Genomic DNA, 21,945 nt, shown 5'->3' with positions numbered 1-21,945 from the left:
GGCCCAGGCAGCTGGAGCTGGCAGCAGGTAGGGTGTCCCTGTCTGGATTCCTCCCCACAAAGGGGCAGAGTGGGAAGCGGACAGGGCAGCTCCGCGACAGCACCCCGGTCCCCCACCACGCGGGGACCGTGACAACCGACTCTTAGCGCAGACCCCCACCCACGTGCCCTTCCCCCCCAATCTGGGCACACCCTCCTCTTCAAGTTTCCACTCCCAGGACCTCTCCTTTCCCCGCCCGCGGGTCCCGCAGACCCCCTTCCCTCCGGCCCCCACCGCCGGCCTGCTGGGCGCCAGGCGGCCCGGCCTCCGCGCAGCCAGGCCGGCGGGCTTGGGGCAGTGGGTCCCGGACGTTCAACGTGCAGGCGCGCGCCCGGGGCGGGAGCAGAGCCGGGGACGCGGAGGACGGTGCGGGGGCGGTGTGGTACCTGCGGGTCGATGTCGCCCACCGCGTAGTACTTGACCTCCCGGAACATCTCCTCGGGAACTTTGGGCGCCTGGTCCGACATGGTCGCGGCGGCCCGAAGGCTCCGCGGCGGCTCCTGCCCCGCCCGGCCAGCCCCGCGGGGCCCGCTCCCCAACGGCGCGGCCCCGGCCCGGTCCCGCAAGTCGGGCCCGCTCCCCCGCCCTCTGCGCCCCCGCCCGCGCCGGGCCGCCCGAGCGCGGGAGCCGCGCGCGCCCTGCGGGCCGCACCATCCCGCCCGACGCCGAGGGGGAGCGCCCAAGTTAGGCGCTCAGCCCGCCCCTCCCGGTGTCCGTCTTGCGGCCCGCGGCACCGGGGACACGGGTACCGAACAGCCCACTCCAGAGCCAGGGGGCCGTGGCAGCCGCCGTCCCCACAGCAGGAAGCCCCGTGCTCTCGGGGAAACGCGCCCCCCCGTCAAGGCTGGAGTGGGCCGGTCCCGGGAAAGAAGGGTACGGGAGGCCCCTCCCGTCGACACGCGCGGCCGCAAGGGCGGCGCATGCGCACGGCGGAGGGGGCGGGCCGGCGACGGCGACCGCGGAGGGAACGGGTCCCGGCTTCGGGGTCTGGGGCGCACAGGAACGGAGCGTCGCCGGCTGCTGCCTGGCAGGACCCGAGGTAACGCCTAAGGCCCAGGAAAGGGTCCTGAGTCTTGGCTGGAGGATGAGGGCGCTAGGCCGCGTAACCAGCTCCCCGGGCGCGCGCGCAGCCAGTGGCTTCTCGCCGTCGCCCGGACCTGCACCTCCCGGGACCCGGGCCGTCAAAAAAACGAGCCCCGCGCCTCTCCCTCCGGCTCTGCTGACAACAGACGGTCATGACGTCTGCGCGCGCTCTGACGTCATCCGGTGGCGCCCTGAGACCGGCGCTCCGGGCGCACCTGCTCTCCCAGCAGCGCTCCGGGCGCACCTGCGCGGGCACGGGATGGGGCGGCGCCGCTGCTGCGGGACGCCAGGCTCCCCGGGATCCACCGAGGCCCAGAGGCTCATCCTGAGGCGCCTGAGCGTGAAAATGCACGTGAATCAGCCCCACAGTTTCCTCCCCCAAGTGTCTCAAACCATTACCCACTGCTGCCGCTACCTGCCAAGCGGTAAAGCCCTTTTAAGTAAACGGTAGTGTAATTGGTTAGGAGAGAAACCTATCCAAGGTACTGTGCCACCTTAATACAACCCTAACTCATCTCATAGGCCTTTGTTGTACCACTTTAAGTCTGCGATAAGGGAGACGTTCTGAACGTGAAAGTTGACGTGGTCGGCTCATTGGTCGGTACAATGAACACTGACTTTTTAAAAACGGTGAATAGGGTTTTGATTGTACACTTGTGTGTTATAAATGATTTTGTATGAGTAGCAAGTAAGGATACGATAAGCCTTTTAAATATTCTTAGGTTTTATCATTGTATTGTTTTCTGGTTTCGTCTTTTTCATTTGCGTTTTGAACAGTCTGAAACGGTGTTATTCTAAAAGCCAACATCTTTTTTAACAAACAAAACATGAGAACTTGCCTGAATGAGTAAGAATGTGCTGTCCTTCCTTTGAATACGCCAAGCATATATTTGGTATTGACCACTGTAACATTTTACCTTCCATGTTAAGAAAAGAAAAAAAACGGGGGAGTTCTGGTTGTGGCGCAGTGGAAACGAACCCGACTAGTATCCATGAGGATGCAGTCATCCCTGGCCTTGCTGAGTGTGTTGGGGATCTGGCGTTGCGCGATCTGTGGTGTAGGTCGCACATGGGCGGCTCAGATCCCACGTGGCTGTGGCAGAGGCTAGCGGCTGTAGCTCTGACCCCTAGCCGTAGGAACTTCCGTGTGTTCTAAATACCAAACCAGAAGAAGCATGCCCTTGTATTGACCTGTGGTGGGAGAACTTATTTAGCTTTTTCCTTCCTTGGTTAAAAAAAGAACTAAGCATGTACTTTTATCTTAGAAAACTTACAGCATACCTCAACTGGGTATTTTATTTTATAAGTTAAAAAACAAGGTGTAACGTTCATCAGGGCAAGTTTACCAAGAAGGCAGATTATGGAACTAAGAAATCTATTTAAAATCTCAACCCGAAGAGACTGTAAAACAGAAGTGTAAACTGCGTGAGGTCAGTATGGTAACATGTACGGCCTCACACAACATCTGGGCCCTGGGTCGTGGCCCACAGAGTATCAAACATCTGGGCCCTGGCCCACAGAGTATCAAACACGGCTATTTTACCAGTAATGACAAAGAAGCATCTTTAGATGGAATCTAATTTCATATGGGTGGTGTCTGTTCTGATGTTATCAGTTCATTTAATAGAAACTTTGTATTTCTTTTAACGTTGATCCATGTATGACCCCACATAAGACACTGAGCATTGATATTTTTAAGCTTCTTCCAAGTTCAAAGCATGATCATTTTTCTGTTAATCAACCTTCAGAAAATAAACATTGTCTCATACTAACTTCATAAAGTAATACATTTCTCATCTTCTATCTTGCAAAATTAGGTAACGAGGCTAGAAAAAAAGTATGAAATTAGAAGAATGGAAAAGTTGGGAATATTTAACTCAAATTGTACTTACTAGTGGGAACTTGAGGCAGTTATTTAGATAAGTATTTCCAAATGGCTTTTTAAAAAATGCATCTTTTTGTACTGCATACAGCTTCTCAATCTTGTTGTCATAGTGTGTTCAGTTCAGCTAATCACATACCCCTTCAAGTTAGATATTATCAATGTTTATTAGACCCTCAGTTGGCATTTACAGACTAAAACATTTGACCTCTTCATGAAAGAGAGAACTTGTGTTGGAGGCATAAGCAAGTTGGGGTTTTAGCACAGGAGAACCTGGAAGCCCAAAAGCATGTTTCTTAGTGGGAGAGATTATTCAAGGACCCACCCAACACGGTTTTGCCAAAGTTGTCTACCTAGTGTAGAGACCTAGAAACCTATTCCAGACACTGTCCCATACACATATACTTTTTCCTTAAAAGAAGTTCTACCATGCACTTTTGTTTCACCTAAAAAGCAAAAATAAGAACGTCCTTCCACGTCAGCAGACACTAGATGTAAACCATTTAGCAGATACACAACACTCCGTTTTTTCATGGGCCTTTCTTTAGTCAGGCCTGTGTTGTTGCACCTTGGTTTCCCACCTGGCAATCACAGAGCACGTTCAGTGTCTTCCTCCGTGCCCGGTTAGGAGCACGTCCCGCACTTCTCTCCATTCTCTGAGCTCGGTGCCCGCGCACAGCCTGTTAGTCAGGGGACCTTAAATCAGCGGCTCTCCGCTATGGGCAGTTTTGCCGCCCAGGAGGCATTCGCCAATGTTGGAAACGTTTTTGCGAGTCATGACTAGAGGGGCGGGGGTACAACTGTTCTCGCGGCAGAGGCCAGGAAGCTCCCCTGTGACAGGACAACCCTCACGAAAACGACCCTGGGCAAAGTATTCACAGTCTTGCTGTGGGGAAACCGGGCTTAAGAAATGGACCAAGCACAGCATTCCGGTGGATTAAAAACGTGGGGAGTTTCTTGCACACAGCTTGGTGGCTTGCTCAGACAGCATCCTCCAGTGCTCAGCTTCTGTCACCGTGTGGCCTTGCTGTCTGAGAGCCCTCTGCTTCCAGCTCTACCGACGAGAAAAAGAAGCCAGCAGCAGAACACGCAGGATCTTCGAAGGCCAGGCCCACCAACCAAGAGCCACAGACCTCCGCGTCCACCCACTTCCATTGGCCAGGAGCTGGTCTCGCGACTCCAACCTAAACCGCAGGGGAAGCTGGGAAATGTAGTCTTCCTGAGCCTCCAGGAAAAGGAAATGGGATTGATGGCATTTTGCCAATCTCTGCCAGTTCTAGTTTCAAAACAATTCTACAAATTAAGGTTACAGAATGCAATATAGTGTAAAACAAAAAATGTAAAACAACAACAACAAAAATGCTTGCACATAGCTACTCGATGGAAGAAATGAGTGGAATTGGGCGGCGGCGGCTGTCCGGCAAGGAGAGCGGTGTTCTCCTGGAAAAGCATCAGGTGTTTGCGGAAGGGCCGCCACGGATGGGCTGCGTGCCCTCCGCTCGTCTTTCGTCTCCACTCCCACGTCCACAGGCCATCCTCTACCTTGTTCTCGGTCCAGGAAGCTGACCTCACTGGCTGCCCTGTGCTCTGGCTCCTCGCCGACTCTTCTGAGGAGGGAGGGACCCAAGCAGAGAGCTGAGAGGGGAGAGGAGGGTGCGGGGAGCGGGATGAGCGCGTTTTGCCCCCAGCTCCCCGCCGGCCGGCTTGTCTGAGCTGCAAAGTCACCTTCCCGTACAAGCCTCTCCTTCTGGGTTCCGGTCTCTCTCCTGCCTCTCCTCCCTCTGGACTTAGGGCCGCCCCCCATCTGCACCTCCTGCGACACCTTCGCTGTCAGCACTTACACATCAGCTCTCTCGGGTGACCCTAAACGGGAGGGTGCGCTGTTATGCGAATGACAGGAAATTCACCTAAGGGACACTGAGAAATGTTTTCTTTCAAATAAGACACTATGTTTGCCCTCAAAAAACTAACAAATACTTGCGTTTGCAAGCCCAGCACTACTGGAATGAATAGTAAGTGCAGCAGAGATTCAGAAAAGAGGGCCTGTGCGCCAAGACAGTGGTGCACACTTCTCAGAAGGGAGCAGAGATGTTTGGAGGGGAGGAAGCCACAGATAAAGGGACACGAGGTTAGAATGCTGGTACTGCTGAATAAAAGTTGCCCATTTTAGATGTTAGGTAAATAGCTGTTTGATACAAGGGAAAAATGGGGAATACAAAATAAATGCCAAGTATATGAAGATCCTGGAGTTTCACCACAGCAGGTTGTTGAACTTGAGGTGCAGAATCATCCTGCAGCTGTGGTAACAAGAGAAAAGAAAATAGCTTCCTAGCTTTTTTTTTTTTTGTCTTTTTGCCATTTCTTGGGCCGCTCCCGCAGCATATGGAGGTTCCCAGGCTAGGGGTCAAATCGGAGCTGCAGCCACCAGCCTACGCCAGAGCCACAGCAACAAGGGGTCCAAGCTGCATCTGCAACCTACACCACAGCTCACGGCAATGCCGGATCCTTAGCCCACTGAGCAAGGCCAGGGATTGAACCCACAACCTCATGGTTCCTAGTTAACCACTGAGCCACGACGGGAACTCCAGTTTCCTAGCTATTTAAAGGTTAAGTACTTTGTGGCAGGCTAGCTATGGCATTAACTATTGCTTCATTTACGGCCTTTGAAGTTTATAAAAATAAAACAGTCATTATGAATTGTATTGATCACTTGAAGTCAAGCACCAGCAGCATTAACATGCCAAGGAATTAGGGCACATTTGTTTCTCGTAATTGAGATGGATGAACTAAGCATTCAGACCTGGAGGAAAGAATTGTGCCCCATCAGTGGTCTGCACCATCTCGCCCAGAAGGGCTACGCTTGATTTCTGGCAGAGAGCACAAGCGCCAGGTACTGAGGTAAGAGCCCTGAAATGGGGGAGGTTCCCTACAAACCAGGGCTGCTGTTTTCTGTACGTAAGACCAAGTGTCTATCAAAGACCCCTTCTGTGTCAAAAGGATTCTGGGGTAGGGTGAGTTCCCAGGTGGCCTACCAGTTGAGACTCAGCATTGTCACTGCTGTGACTCAGGTTCGATCCCTGACCCAGGACCTTCATATGCCACTGGCATGACAAAAGAAAAAAAAAGGGGGGGGGATTTTTGGTGCTGGCTTTGGGGAATCCATATTAACTCACTTTCCCAGAGGGGACCCCACAAAAGAACCTGGGCCAAAATGCTCCATGCCTTTATCACCTGCACACAGAATGAAAACAGTGTAAAAAGGACAAAGAGTCCCAAAGCTTCTAGCAGGATGTCACCTGCTCAGATATTTTGAAGCTTAGAAAGACCACTGCCAGGGGCACTAAGCAGCACAACAGCCTTCCCTGAATTCTGTTGTGACTCCCAAGGCTTTTCCCAGAGGTTAGAAATTATATCCAAATAGAATGTTGACGGGTATGACACTTTCGGGATGGGGGGAGAGTTGGGCTTCTTTGAAAACATATCCTTCGTTTCATCTCCGATTGTTTACCAGTTAATGAATGAAGAGCCGAGGCGGGACCTGTTTCTGCACCATCACGCACTGACAAGGGTTTTAACATAACAGTCCTCCCGACCCCGGCTTCTCCCCTGTGACTCCTATTTAGATGCAGTTCCAGCTCCAAGATACTGAGTCCATCTCGCTTTTTACTAGAATATACTGAGGACGAGAAAGCGGAGACCCAGAGAGTTTAGGTGACTTTTACTCATGATGACAGTTACTAGCCGAATTTGGGCTCCATCTTTTTTTTGACTTTTATGCTAATTCAGTCTTTTTTTTTTTTTTCCCACTGTACAGCAAGGGGGTCAGGTTATCCTTACATGTATACATTACAATTACATTTTCCCCCAGCCTTTCTTCTGTTGCAACATGACTATCTAGACAAAGTTCTCAATGCTACTCAGCAGGATCTCCTTGTAAATCTATTCTAAGTTGTGTCTGATAAGCCCAAGCTCCCGATCCCCCCCCACTCCCTCCCCCTCCCATCAGGCAGCCACAAGTCTCTTCTCCAAGTCCATGATTTTCTTTTCTGAGGAGATGTTCCTTTGTGCTGGATATTAGATTCCAGTTATAAGTGATATCATATGGTATTTGTCTTTGTCTTTCTGGCTCATTTCACTCAGTATGAGATTCTCTAGCTCCATCCATGTTGCTGCAAATGGCATGAGGTCATTCTTTTTTATGGCTGAGTAGTATTCCATTGTGTAGATATACCACTTCTTCCGAATCCAATCCTCTGTCGATGGACATTTGGGTTGTTTCCATGTCCTGGCTATTGTGAATAGTGCTGCAATGAACATGCGGGTGCACGTGTCTCTTTTATAGAGTTTTGTCCGGATAGATGCCCAAGAGTGGGATTGCGGGGTCATATGGAAGTTCTATGTATAGATTTCTAAGGTATCTCCAAACTGTTCTCCATAGTGGCTGTACCAGTTGACATTCCCACCAACAGTGTAGGAGGGTTCCCTTTTCTCCACACCCCGTCCAGCACTTGTTATTTGTGGATTTATTAATGATGGCCATTCTGACTGGTGTGAGGTGATATCTCATGGTAGTTTTGATTTGCATTTCTCTTATAACCAGCGATGTTGAGCATTTGTTCATGTGTTTGTTGGCCATCTGTATATCTTCTTTGGAGAAATGTCTATTCAGGTCTTTTGCCCATTTTTCCATTGATTGATTGGCTTTTTTGCTGTTGGGCTGTATAAGTTTAATTCAGTCTTTTAAAACATTGAAAGGAACAAGAGTTTCACATACGATAGAAGCAGAAAACAGGTAACTCTCTAAAAAGAGTACTTGCGGTATGCCAAGTTCAAGTTGAAAGTAGTCCACTGATTTCTTTGTAGCTGCAATGGACGCATTCCTTCCTCTTTTGGAACCGGCTGAAGACGAAGAAGAGATGGTGGTTAGATCCCAGTTTGGAATTTCCCTATTTTAATGTCTTGTGTCAGTTTTAATTTTCTGATTTAATTAGCTTCCTAATTAGAAGGGGTTAAATTAATTAACCTCATTATTTACTATATATTTAATGATTTCTCTTCTATAGGGAGTTACTTAATTTTCAATAATTGGAAAGCTATGCCAAGAGGGAATACCGCCAAGTTTTACACGCACTGCTTTGCCGTCAGTACCAGGAATGGGACAAACTGAAGGGAATTTTAGGTAAGAGATTGGCTACATGCCAAGGCTATTTCCCACTTGTTCTGAAACATGGTACAGGTAAAAATGCGGGCTGATAGCCAGTCATTTCTATCGAATTAGAAGTCAGTGTACATATCCTTTATATAAGGTCAAAAGATCCTGGAACAGAAGGTTTTATAATAGTCCTACCACATCAGTTTCACTACAGACAACAAAACAATCACAAAACACTGAATAAGGCCAAAGTCTTTTTTTGCTCATCTTGTGGTGTCTTTATTTTATTTTTCTTATTTTTTGTCTTTTTTGCCTTTTCTAGGGCTGCTCCCGCAGCATACAGGGATTCCCAGGCTAGGGGTCGAATCAGAGCTGTAGCCGCCGGCCTACGCCAGAGCCACAGCCACGCGGGATCCGAGCCGCATCTTCGACCTACACCACAGCTCACGGCAACGCCGGATCCTTCACCCACTGAGCGAGGCCAGGGATTGAACCCACAACCTCATGGTTCCTAGTCGGATTCGTGAACCACTGTGCCACGACGGGAACTTCTTTACTTTTAATTATAGTTGATTTACAATGTCGCATGCAAATAATTCTAATGAATAGGAGAGTCTCTGAAATTATCACCTGGTATAATGGCATATTAAAATATTCGATTTCTCCTCAGACTTGTCATCGACGGGCTAAATGGATAACATTTGGGGGAGTCACAGGAAAATCATAAGCCTGGTAATATCGGCATGTCTTACGAAAATCAAATAGGCCTTGTTCTTTCATGGTCATGGGTGTATAAACCCTTGGTGGGTGACCGGGTCTTAATGCAGTGCTGTACCAACAAGATGACCTACTTTTCAGAGACAATGAGGCTGCATCGACACCACGGCTGAGCTGCTCTTTGCCCCACTCTTGACGCACCGTCCAGAGTGGGCTTGCGAGGTCAGTCCTGTGCAGGGACCAGACAGGCGGGACCCAGGTGCTCCTGTGCCCCAGCCGCCTCAGTGCCACGTGTCCGCAGCCCGTCTGCTCCCCGGGAGAAGCCCAGGTCCACCAAGACTTACATGAGCTCTCGAGCGGCGGTACAACTGGAAACACAGACCTGGCAGAGTCAGATGAAGTTGTCATCTGATTACAGGAAGTTCACTTCAGCTGAACAAACGCTGGTTGAGCCCCGAGGGGCACGGCTAGGAGGCCTTGCTAAGAAGCGAAGCTGAGCCGGGGGCCACGGACGCCCCAGGCCCATTCTAGAAGCAGCGCTCAGGTGCCAACACGAGTGGTACAGTGTCATGCAGTTTGAGGGGTGGTCCCGTGGGCACTAACTGGGCTGATGGCCGAGGACCTCTCAGGAGGAGGAAGGAGAGTCTCGAGGGCTCTGAAGGAGGGGGGGTGTCGTGGGGTGGGGCTGGACAAGGCCCTCCAAAGACACAGGCTGAACACCTTCAAGGAAGACCGCGTGCGAAGAAAGAACGACTGCCCGTATTTCTCCATCTATTCTAAACCCCGTCCAAACGGACAGGCCAAAACGAAGGCGGGAGACGCTGGCCTTTTGTTTGGTCCTCTTTGGAAATGCCTGCTCCTGTCCGGTTGCTAGCAGGCCAAGCAGCTCTGCTAGTCCCACCTGCCAGACAACGCTCCCCCTCTCCTCCCCAAGCGTCCACGGCCTCTCCCTCCCCGCAGAGTCCAGTTCAGGCCAACCAGGCTGCCTGCCAGCCGTAACCTGCCATCGCCTACTCCCCGCCCCCAGCTGTGCACCCCAGAACCCCAGCACCGGGGGTGTCTCCTGCCACGCCCCCGGTCATGCCCTTTCCCACCAACCTGGGCTGCAGGACCCTCTCAAACACCCCCGGAACGTCTGCCGTCCGCGGCGCTGGGCACACGCTGGGTGGCTCCCCTGCAAACAAGCCTCCATGTACACGCCGTGAGGATCACACTTCCTCTTCCCACATCCGCGCTCACACCTCCCGCTTCAGGAAACACCGCTGGTGCCCTGAGAGGGAACGTCTTTGGTCCCTTCTGTTTGTGATCACAAGTAAGTTACACGACTGGGGCTCTCCGGCTGGATGGAGACTGAGGCGACCACGTGAGAGAGGGTTCATCCCAGCTCCGGGGTAACGGCCGGTTGATGCCTCTGAACCGTGCTCAGGGCGAGGAAAACACACAAAGCAGTGGATGCAAAATGTGGGAGGTCCCCTCACTCCCAGTGTTTATATAAAATACCAAAAAGACTGGATTTTAAAATACATGTCCCCCCCCCCCCCATAATCCCTCCACTACTAACTCCAATGGGTCTTAGTTCTCTTAACGAGTATGTCCGCGGCTGTTTAGTCTGGTGCCTGATGCCAAGTGGATGACGGATGACTCGTGAAGGAGCAGATGCAGGCACTCTGAACGAACAAACGTTGTGCCAGGGACACAACTGTTCGCTTCGGTTTTAAGGGACCAGCCCAGAGAGTCACCATAATGCAAACGTGACACTCACCTCTCCTCGTGGAAGTCACTGTGCTATTGACATACTGCCTTTTATTTTACAGACGGGGAGAGAAGTCCGGAGAGATCAGATCAGAGAACAGAAACTTTTTCCCGTGATGGGCCAGACAGGAAGTATTTGAGGCCTCATGGTCCGTGACGTCTGTTCTGACTTCTCGGCCCGGCCACCGCCCGGAAAGCGGCTTCGGCGGACTTGCGCACCAACAAGCGAGGCTGGCTCAGGGGAACCGCTGCTCACAAAAGCAGGCAGCTGGCCAGCTTTAGCCCCGGGGCTTTGCTTTGCTGACCCTGGGTTGGGGTGTCAAGGTCACAAACTGCCACAAACGAGGTCCCAAAGACCAACCCCCAACAGGTGTGAGCGGCCCCTGCCCCGGGCTGGCCGGCTGGCCGCCTCCGTGTGGCTGAGCTGTCTCCCGAGGGCAGGCTGAGTGCTTGACCACCAGGAAAGCAGGGGAATTAGGGCTAATTAATGAGTCCAGACTTTGAAGTCCAGGGAGAAAAAAGCCTCAGATTAAGTGCAAACTATCATCCTAAGTAATGTATTTGTGGCACTTTCATTAAATTTTCGCTCAAACCTTGAAAAATATGTATCTCCTGGCTGCCAACATTTTCATCTTTGTATAATTATGAAGCCTCCCCAAATAATCCTTTTCAGTTTGTGATACTCAGTGGGGCACAGTGCCAGCTGCTGGGACTTGATGGAGCTGTTTAATTTGAGACTTACTTGCACAGCGTAGGTGAAAATAAATAAAGTCTTAGAGAAATTCATTCAGAATCTATCTAGTGCAGATGCCCACTGTGAAGTTTATGGGAAAAAAAGGAGCAGTATTCATCTGCAGGAAGTTAGAGTAATTCAGTGTCTTATCAGAATAAACACAGGGCTTTTAGGAACACAGTCCCAAGATAATAAAAATCATTTTTATTACCAAAGAAAGGGCAGACATTTCAACATGAGTCACCACTTTTATGAGCACTGAGTCACAAAAATAAAATGGCCACAAACTAGGTATATGGTTATTTAAATTAGTTAAAATACCCCCCCCCCTTTTTTCCTTCTAACATGAACGGCAATTTTGAGCGTTCAACAAGTTTCAGGGGCTGTTGACTTACCAACCTCCCCGACAATCCTGAAGCTGATGTTTTGCCATGTTCAAACCCCAGCTCCACAGAGTCTCTGACCCTGCGCTCTCTTTCCCGACTAGCGTCCAAAGGAATTATTTCCTCAGGTGTCAACCAGTCGTTTCTGTCACTTAAGAAAACACTACTGCTTAGAAAGGCCAAGACAGGGGGTCCAGTATTTGTGGTCAGGGCTGAGGAGGCCCCAGGGGGAGTGAGCCAGAAAAGCACAGCCCGCGTGCCTTCCCCGGGTGTCACCGACTGCCTGCTCTTCAGCCGTAACAGAAGGGCGCCTTCGAGGACCCTGGTGTCACCCACGTGCTCGGGGAGAAGGAAGCGTCTGCCCCCCACCTGTGCGGAGAAAGGAAGATAAGCCCGTGGGAAGTGAAGGACCACCTACCTCACTGAATGAACACAAACACTATTTGCTTTTACAACACGCGGCCATTGCAGTGGTTGGCTAGTGTCTCAGGGGCTGCACCCCTGTCATGTTTCCGAGTGGGAGAACTTACTCAATCTGTTTGCCCCCGTGTGGCAGCTATGAGAACTCCGACGACTGTATGTGTGAAACACAGTGGCGTGGGCAGAGAGTGCCGCCTTCCACGCTCTCCTCCTGGGGAAAATTCTCACTGCACTGGAAGCTCACGTAGGGGAGATCGTAAGTGGGGTCTTCGGGCTTTGTGCGGATGCATGTATTCCCTTCGGCTGCAGCATCTGCGTTAGCATCACTGGCCCTTCTTCAGCAGAGATGAGCCCTTGAAACGCAGCGCGGGGCGCTGGCCAGCGCTATGTTTTTCGAGGCCGTCCTTTCTTGGAACCCATCCTCGGAGCAGTGGCTTTATTGTGAAACCAGATGTTTTTTGGGTATAAAATTATTATTATTATTATTATTATTATTTTTGTCTTTTGTTGTTGCTATTTCTTGGGCCGCTCCCGCGGCATATGGAGTTTCCCAGGCTAGGGGTCGAATCGGAGCTGGAGCCACCGGCCTACGCCAGAGCCACAGCAACACGGGATCCAAGCCGCGTCTGCAACCTACACCACAGCTCATGGCAACGCCGGATCGTTAACCCACTGAGCAAGGGCAGGGACCGAACCCGCAACCTCATGGTTCCTAGTCGGATTCGTCAACCACTGCGCCACGACGGGAACTCCTGGGTATAAAATTATTAATGCCAGCCTTCCTAACGCTAAATGAAGATCCAAAATTGAAAACAGGAAAGGGAGACGCCGTCAGAGACTTGGGCTGGTGCGTGTTCACGTTCCGATCCGCCCTGTCTCCACGCTTCAGTCTGTGGCTCTCTCGAATGCTCTCTTCTGCCTTGCCTCCTGGTTCCATGTCATTCTTCCTCTGCATTTCCTTAGTGCTAAAATGGGAACCTGGGAGAAACTGGAGGAAGCAAAGTAAAACATACGAAAGGAAGGCTTTAAATCCGGAGAATTTTATGTGGCTTCCTGACTGTTTTCACCTTGCATGCTGCAATCCTGACTTGGTTCATAAAAAGTAAACGCTTTTTTTGTTATCTGTTGCTCATCCGTACGGCCACTTATCAAGGTCCCTGATGGGCCTCTATTAACTTGCATCAAGTTCCCAGGCCTGTCTTTCTCACGTTCCACCCAATGATAACCTTTGGGGCCACCACCTGCTGCGCACAGCTGACCTGTGATCCCTCGTCCTGCAACTCCACGTGTCTCTCTGCAACGCAGGGGACTCCTCGTAGCCCATGGCCTGTGATTAAAGCTGGTGGCAAGGAGACCACCCATGATTAGCTGAGGTGTTTGCAGAGGGCAAAGGAGCAGTGGGCTGGGCAGCAGGAGAAGGCACTTGTCAGTTCCAGAGACAAGACTGTGGCCGTGAGGCGTCTTTCCTCCTTGTTTGACATGATTATATGTACGTATACATTAGCTGACAATTTCTTCCCCTTTTCACACTTTCCGACGTAAGCAGAAAGTTAAACTCAATCTCGGCATCTAGTCTACAGGACCTGAGAAGTGAAATGAGACTCAAGGAGCTTCTAAGCACACCAGCTACACCAGAGTGTGGTTCACTGAAGACTTTCCTGCACAGTTAATCCACTTGGCTTAAAACTTGAACCATGTAGCCTACTAGGGATACTGGATAGATGTCACTGAGGCCCCAAACCTTTAAGGACTCCTCCAAGCGTTCTCGGCCTGATAGCAGGGCCCAGAAGAGAACCCAGGGGGCCATGCCTGCAGTAAAGCCACGGTATCTCAGAGTCTGGAAGAAATGGTAGGACGTGGTTTCCATGACTACTGTCATTAGTACTGGGCTTCGGAGAGATTTTTGAAAGGATATTTACACATCTACGAGAAGGGTCATTCAGAGAGAGAAGTTTTATGACCTAAATAAAAATACAAATACTTAAAACAAGAAATGTTACATATAACATGACTGTGGGCCTCCCCAAAGGGCTTTTTACAGGAAGATCCACTTTTCTCTTATTTTACCATAAAAGGCTCAGTAGCTGTTCTTTCACAGATGTTTTTGTGGTGACGAATTTGAGATCAGCATGACTGGATACAAACCGGTCCAGGTAGACAGCGTTAAGGTCAGACAAACAGCTTTCGCTGGCAGCGATACATGCTGGGGACCAGGGCAGACTCAGCTTTCATTTCCTGATCGTTAAAAACGCCTCTAGCACACAAGGCTTGGTTGGGAGCAGAGAGGGCTGGGAAGCCAAGACAACCAGGACAAAGGCGGACTTCCAGCACGACACTGGTTTCTGGTTCCTAAACAAGAGACAGCGTCATTATTCCCAAGCACAGACCAGGGTTAGAAACACACGCCTGAAGCTGCAGAATCCGCGGTTCCATTTCCAGCTCCCGGGGAACACGCCATCTGGCTTCTCTGCAGGATGGATGCCTTGCCTGTGAAAGCCCAATGGCAATGCTTCTTTGACGAGAGGGAGTGGGGGTGCCGTCCCTTGACATAGAGGTCACCTTGCAGGACCACTTTTTGGATCTCAGGGGCCAAGCTGTTGAGAGTTCTACAAATGAGAAGTGTGGAGTATAGTAAAAGATTTATATTGTAATATTAAATTTTTTGGAGTTCCCGCTGTGGCCCAGTGGGTTAAGAATACAACTGCAGGGGAAGTTCCCGTTGTGGCTCAGCTGTAAGGAGCCCGACTAGTATCCATGAGGACATGGGTTCAGCCTCTGGCCTCATTCATTGGCTCAAGGGTCTGGCCTCGAGTGAGCTGTGGTGTAGGTCGCAGATGCCGTGTGGACCTGGTGTTGCTGTGGCTGTGGTGTAGGCCCGCAGCTGTAGCTCCAATTCGATCCCTAGCCTGGGAACCTCTATACGCCACATGTGCAGCCCTAAAATACAAAAAAATAAATAAATAAATAAAATACAACTGGAGGGGCTTGGGTCACCGCAAAGGGGGATTCAATCCCTAGCCCGGTGCAGTTGGTTCAAGAACACTGCCAGCATCTCACACCCCAAAGCACAGCTAACTACCCTGATTTCTGATACCTTACAGCCATTTCCCTGTGATGAACTCTATATAAATGGAAGCACATAGTTTGTGTCTGTCTTTGGCTCTAAATTTTGGCCGAGCGAGCCCTCTGTATTACTGCACGTCCTTGCAGCCTCTTCATCCACGTCGCTGTACGTGATCCATGGTCAATGTCACAGTTCCTTCATCCACGTCACCACTGATGGGCATTTAGGTGGTTCTCGGCTCTCATTATTGCGAACACGCTACATGCGTGTGCCCATGCATGGCACTTGGTGGCTAGATTACACACGCATGTCACATATATACATAAGCCAGCAGTGGAACTGCTGGCTGGGAGGACTTGCGTGTGCCCAGTTCGGATCGATGCTGCCCGTTTCCCCAAGTGGCTGTACCATCTCCCTCCTGCCAGAGGGTGTGCGGTCTTCTTCATTTTGGCCAGTTGGGTGGGCGGGCAGTGGTGCTGCCTCGTAGTTTTAACTTGCATTTCCTTGATTTTGTCTCATGTTTACTGGCCATCTGGTTATCTGCACATGTGAAGTGTCTGCTGTATATTTACTCATGCTTCAACACCTTCCTGTCTCTTTGTCTCTGTCTCTGTGGTGTCGCGGCACTGGAATGAAGCTTGTCTTTCCTTCTTTTTGTCACGGCTGCGGCATGCGGACATTCTGGGGCCAGGGACTGAACCTGTGCCAGAGCAGGGACCCAAACCACAGCCGTGACAATGCCAGGTCCTTAACCCACCGCGTCACCTGGGAACTCTTCCCAAACTGGTGAAGGCTTCCCGAGGTCGTTACCACAGTCGGCATCAGGACTGTGGTCCCTGCGCGGGAGCACGGCTGGGGACTGCCTGGCGTTCGCGAAGTCGAGTTAAGGGGGCTGGAGACGCGGAGGCAGGGACAGACCCCAGAGGACCTCAAGGAAAATGGGCTCCATTACGTGCAAAAGAAGGTCTTGTCTAGAACTCCAGTTCGGTTCCCGGAGGAGACACTTGCACGGGGAAAGAGTGTGGGGGTCTAGGTGGTCTGCACTGGCAGGAGGCAGGGCAGGCCTGGTGGACATGTACCCCAGGGCCAGGCCAGGGAACATAAAACACGGGCCGGGCCGGGCGCAGGACACAGATGTCCCCTTCCAGACCGCACGCTTCAGTGGAGCCATGGACCGTGGCCCCTAGTCCCTCACCCAGACTCGACAGGGTGAAGACGCTGCCCGCTCCCAGACATACCCTGGAACCGAGCTGTCCAGCTGAAACCGAATGTGAACCACAAAGGTAAGCCACTACGGATTTAAAAATGCTTTTCTGGTAGCCGCATTTTTTAAAAAAAGGACAACGAAACCCCATATCCCGAATAGTATCACTTCAACTTCTAGGCAGCATGAAAAAAGAATTAACGGACTATTTTCCATTCCCTTCTCACACTGGGTCTGAAATCTGGTGTGTATTTTTACACTTTCAGCACATCTTAACAAGGGCTCGCCACATTTCAAGGGCTCCCAGCCAGACATGAATAAATAAAGAGACAGAATAAAGCATTTATTCTATCTTTGCGATGTCAACGGGACTTCAAGGTAGCTAAATAGTTGACAGCACATACTTTTATACAAATATTCCAGCTGCTGACTGAAGAAGGGACGACAGAAGACCACCATTCCACGACCTAATGTGAAATAGAGGTCAAGGCGATTATCATTAACGGCTGAAAAAAACCTGAAAGGTGCAAAGCCGAGGGGGACCATTAGAATGAGCGCACCAGGCTGACAATACCTGAATTCCGATCATCTCATCGTGGTTTACTATGTGTCTCTGACAACACAATCCAGAAAGCACTCTTACCAAAAAACCCACAAATACATGGAGGCTAAACGATATGCTACTAAACAACCAATGGGTCACTGAAGAAATCAAAGGAAAAATTAAAAAAAAAAAAAAAACCAACCCTGGAGACAAATGAAGATGAAAACACGATGATCCAAAGTCTATGGGACACAGGAGTTCCCGTCGTGGCGCAGTGGTTAGCGAATCCGACTGGGAACCATGAGGTTGCGGGTTCGATCCCTGGCCTCACTCAGTGGGTCAAGGATCCGGCGTTGCCATGAGATGTGGTGTAGGTTGCAGACGTGGCTGGGATCCCACATTTCTGTGGTTCTGGCATAGGCTGGTGGCTACAGCTCCGATTAGACCCCAGGCCTGGGAACCTCCACACGCCATGGGAGTGGCCCAAAAAAAGGCAAAAAAAAAAAAAAAGACAAAGTCTATGGGATGCAGCACAAGCGGTTCTAAGAGGGACGTTTATACCAATACAAGACTGCCTCAGGAAATAAGAAAAGCTCATACAAGCAACCTAACCTTACAATTAAAGGAACTAGAAAAAGAACAAACAAAACCTACAATTAGTAAAATTCAAGAAATCATAAAGATCAGAGAAATAAATAGAGAGTTAAAAAATACTAGAAAAGATCAATTAAACTAAGAGCTGGTTCTTTGAAAAGGTTTCAAAAATTGATAAAACTTGAGTCAGACTCATCAAAAAAAGAATTGGAGAGCCCAAAGAAATAAAATCAGAAATGAGAAAGAAGTGACAGCCACACAGAAAAGAAAATCATGGACTTGCAGAATAGACTTGCGGTTGCCAAGGGCGAGGGGAGGAAGTGGGTTGGTTGGGGAGCTTGGGGTTAATAGATACAAACTAGTGCCTCTGGAATGGATTAGCAATGAGACCCTGCTGTGTGGCCCTGGAAATGATGTCTAGTCGCTTATGATGGAGCCTGATCATGTGTGAAAACAGAATGAGTACATGTATGTGTAACTGGGTCACCCTGCTGGAGAGTAGAAAAAAAATTGTACTGAGGAAATAACTATTAAAAAATAATAATAAAAAAAGAAAAAAGTTACAACCAACACCATAGAATTACAAAGGATCTAAGATACTACTACGAACAATTATATGGCAATAAAATGAACAACCTAGAAGAAATGGATCAATTCCTAAAAATGTACAATCCCCCACGACTGAATCAGAAAGAAAGAGAAAATACGAACAAAAGAATTCCCAGCAATGAAACGGAATCAGTAATTAAAAAAAACTCACAACAAACAAAAGTACGGGACCATATAGCTTCACAGATGAATTCTACCAGACTTTTTTTTTTTGCTTTTTTTAGGGCTGTACCTGCAGCATACGGAGGTTCCCAGGCTAGGGGTCAAATCAGAGCTTCAGCTGCCAGCTTACGCCACAGCTACAGCAATGTGGGATCTGAGCTGTGTCTGCAACCTACGCCATAGCTCACAACAGCTGGATCCTTAACCCACCGAGCAAGGCCAGGGATCAAACCCGCATCCTCATGGATACTAGTCAGGTCTGTAACCCACTGAGCCACAATGGGAACTCCTCTACCAGACATTTGAAGAAGAGTTAACCACCTATCCACAAACTATTCCAAAACATGGTAGAGGAAGGAACCATTCTAAACATATGCTACAAGCCAGAATCGTCCTGATAGCAAAACCAAAGGCACGACCCCCAAGGAGAATTATGGGCCAATGTCACTGGTAAATACAGATACAAAAATTCTCCACAAGGTATTATCAAGCCAAATTCAGTAATACATTAAAAGGAGCATACACCACAATCAAGTGGAATTTGTCCCAAGGATGCAAGGATGGGTCCATACCCACAAATTAATCCATGTGACACATGACACTAACAAAGTTAAGAGTAAGAAATCCTACACTCATTGCAACAGATGCAGAGAAAGCTTTTGATGAAATTCAACATCCATTTATGATAAAAAAACTCTCAACAAAGTGGGCATAGAGGGAACATACCTCAACGTAATAAAGGCTGCATATAACAAGCCCACAGCCAACAGCATTTTCACGACTGAAAAGTTGAAAGCATTTCCCCTAAGATCAGGGACAATACAAGGATGCTCATTCTGGCCATTTTTTATAAAACACGGTATTGGCAGTCCTAGCCACAGCGATCAGAGAAGGAAAACAAAAAACAAAAACAAAAACAAAAAACCCCAAAAGCAATACAAACCGGAAAGGAAGAAGTAAAACTGTCACTGTTTGTAGATATCTTGATCCTTACACAGAAAATCCTCAAGATGCCACCAAAAAGCTATGAGAGCTCATCAATGAATTCAGTAAAGTCGCAGGATACAAAATCCACATGCAGAAATCTGCTGCATTTCTATACACAACAATGAACGATCAGAAAAAGAAATTAAGAAAACCTACTTACGATTCCATCAAAAGAATTCCCAGCAATAAATCTAACTAAGGAGGTCAAAGAAAGCGTGACACTGACAAGAGAGACGGAAGACGACATAAACAGAGGGAAAGGTATACTCACCTAGCCCATGGACTCGAAGAATCAATATTGTTAAAACGGTCATACTGGAGTTCCCGTCGTGGTGCAGTGGTTAACGAATCTGACTAGGAACCATGAGCTTGCGGGTTCGGTCCCTGCCCTTGCTCAGTGGGTTCACGATCCGGCGTTGCCGTGAGCTGTGGTGTAGGTTGCAGACGCGGCTCGGATCCCGAGTTGCTGTGGCTCTGGCGTAGGCCGGTGGCTACAGCTCCGATTCAACCCCTAGCCTGGGAACCTCCATACGCTCTGGGAGCGGACCAAGAAATGGCAAAAAGACAAAAAAAAAAGGTCATACTACCCAACGGAATCTACAGTGATTCAGCACAGTATCAAAATATCAATGGCATTTTTCAGAGAACTAGAATAAATAATGACAAAATTCATATGGATTTTTCCATACAATAAACCTATGAAATAAACCTATGCACTTACAGCCAATTAATCTATGATGAAGGAGGCAAGAGTAAACAATGGAGGAAAGACAGTCTCTTCAATAAGTGGTGCTGGGAAAACTGGACAGGTACAGGTCAAAGAATGAAATAGAACATTCTCTCACATCATACACAAAAACAAACTCCAAGACCTAAATGTAAGACTGGATACTATAAAACCCCTAGAGGAAAACATAGGCAGAATACTCTTTGACATAAATCACAACGAAATTGTTCTGGATCTGACTCCTAAAGTAATGGAACTAAAAACAAAAATGAACAAATGGGACCTAATTAAAAGCGTTGGCTCAGCAAAGGAAACCGCAAACACAACGAAAAGTTAATTAATTCATCTCCAAAATATACAAACAGCTCATATAGACTAACAAACAGACAAACAACCCAATCGAAAAGTGGGTGGAAGATCTAAATAGACATTTCTCCAGAAAAAACGTGGATGCCCATCAGGCACGTGAAAAAGATGCTCAATATCACCAATTATTAGATAAATGCAAAGCAAAACAACAACGAGGTTCCACCTCACACCCGTCAGAACGGCCATCGTTAAAATGCCTACAAATAACAAATGCTAGAGGGGGTGTGGAGAAAAGGGACCCCTCCTTCACCGCTGGTGGGAATGGCAATTGGCACAGCCGCTACGGAGAAGAGGACAGGCGGTGCCTCAAAAAACTAAAAGCAGAACTACCACATAATCCTGCAACCCTGCTCCTGGGCACATGTTCAGAGAAAACCCTTCATCTGAAAAGATACATGCACCCCCACGTTCACAGCAGCACTGTTTGCAATAGTCAAGACACGGAAGCAATCTAAGGGCCCATTTGTGGGTGAATAAATCAAGAAGACACAGAACATGTACACAAAGGAATATTCCTCCTCCGTAAAACAGAATGAAACACAGCCATTTGCAGCAGCATGGATAGACCTAGATATTAAGAGACGTTACGTCAAAGACAAATATCATATGATATCATTTGTATGAGGAAGCTTAAAACATGATAGAATGAACTTATTCACAAAACAAACTTACCGTGACCAAAGGGGATAGCGGTGGTGGTGGGGAGATGGACTTGGAGTTGGGGTTAACACAGGTACACTACTGTATATAAAATAGATACGTAACAAAGATACACTGTATAGCTCAGGGAACTATATTCAGTATCTTGTAATAGCCTACAACGGAAAAGAATCTGAAAAAGAACCCTCCTGCACTCTTGGTGGGAATATAACTTGGTACAGCCGGGATGGAAAACAGCATGGTGGTTCCCCAAAAACTAACAACAGACTTACCACGCGATCAGCACTTCCACTCGTGGGTATTTATCTGAAAAAAAATGAAAGCACTGATTTGAAAAGGTATACGCACCCCTATGTTCACTGCGGCATTATTTACAATAGCCAAGATGGGGAAGCCACGGGGACCGAGAAATGGATAGAGTGTGTGATGCACACACATTCATACCGCAATGCTGCTCTGCGACCACAGAGAATGAAATCTTGCACCCTGACAACACGCATGGACCCAGACGATACTATGCGAACTGAAATAAATCAAAGAAAGACACGTGCTGTAGGATTTCAGTTACATGTGGCATCTCAAAAACAAAACCACAGAACAGAGTCTCGGACACAGGGAACAAACGGGGGGCTGCAGAGAGGCGGGGGTGGGACGATGAGCGTCACAGGTGAGGGGCATTAGGAGGTACAGACGTTCAGTTACCCGGGTACGAAGGGTACCGGGGGGGGGGGGCCCGAGTCAATAATAATTTACTTATCTGACGACAGATGGTAACTAGACCGGCTGCGGTGGCCACTGTGAAACGTACGCCAGCGCCGAATCCCCGCGGTGTGTACCAGACACGCACGCGGCGCTGTTGATCAG

The 21,945-nt window shown here is 49.0% G+C and overlaps 1 protein-coding gene across 1 annotated transcript in view; it reads right to left on the bottom strand.

The window, feature by feature from the left end:
* PAXIP1 (PAX interacting protein 1) overlaps positions 1-607 on the bottom strand; it is a 44,776-nt gene extending 44,169 nt beyond the window's left edge. The window contains exon 1 of the mRNA XM_047763104.1: positions 426-607. Coding sequence (XP_047619060.1) covers positions 426-506 — 81 coding nt within the window. The 5' untranslated portion in view covers positions 507-607. The remainder of the gene's footprint in view (positions 1-425) is intronic.
* Between the last annotated feature and the right edge of the window lie 21,338 nt (positions 608-21,945).

Source organism: Phacochoerus africanus, chromosome 16 (assembly GCF_016906955.1).
Source record: "Phacochoerus africanus isolate WHEZ1 chromosome 16, ROS_Pafr_v1, whole genome shotgun sequence".
NCBI classification, from domain to species: domain Eukaryota; kingdom Metazoa; phylum Chordata; class Mammalia; order Artiodactyla; family Suidae; genus Phacochoerus; species Phacochoerus africanus.
Note: the sequence above shows the minus strand (reverse complement) of the source record. Positions and strands in the feature narration are given on the sequence as shown.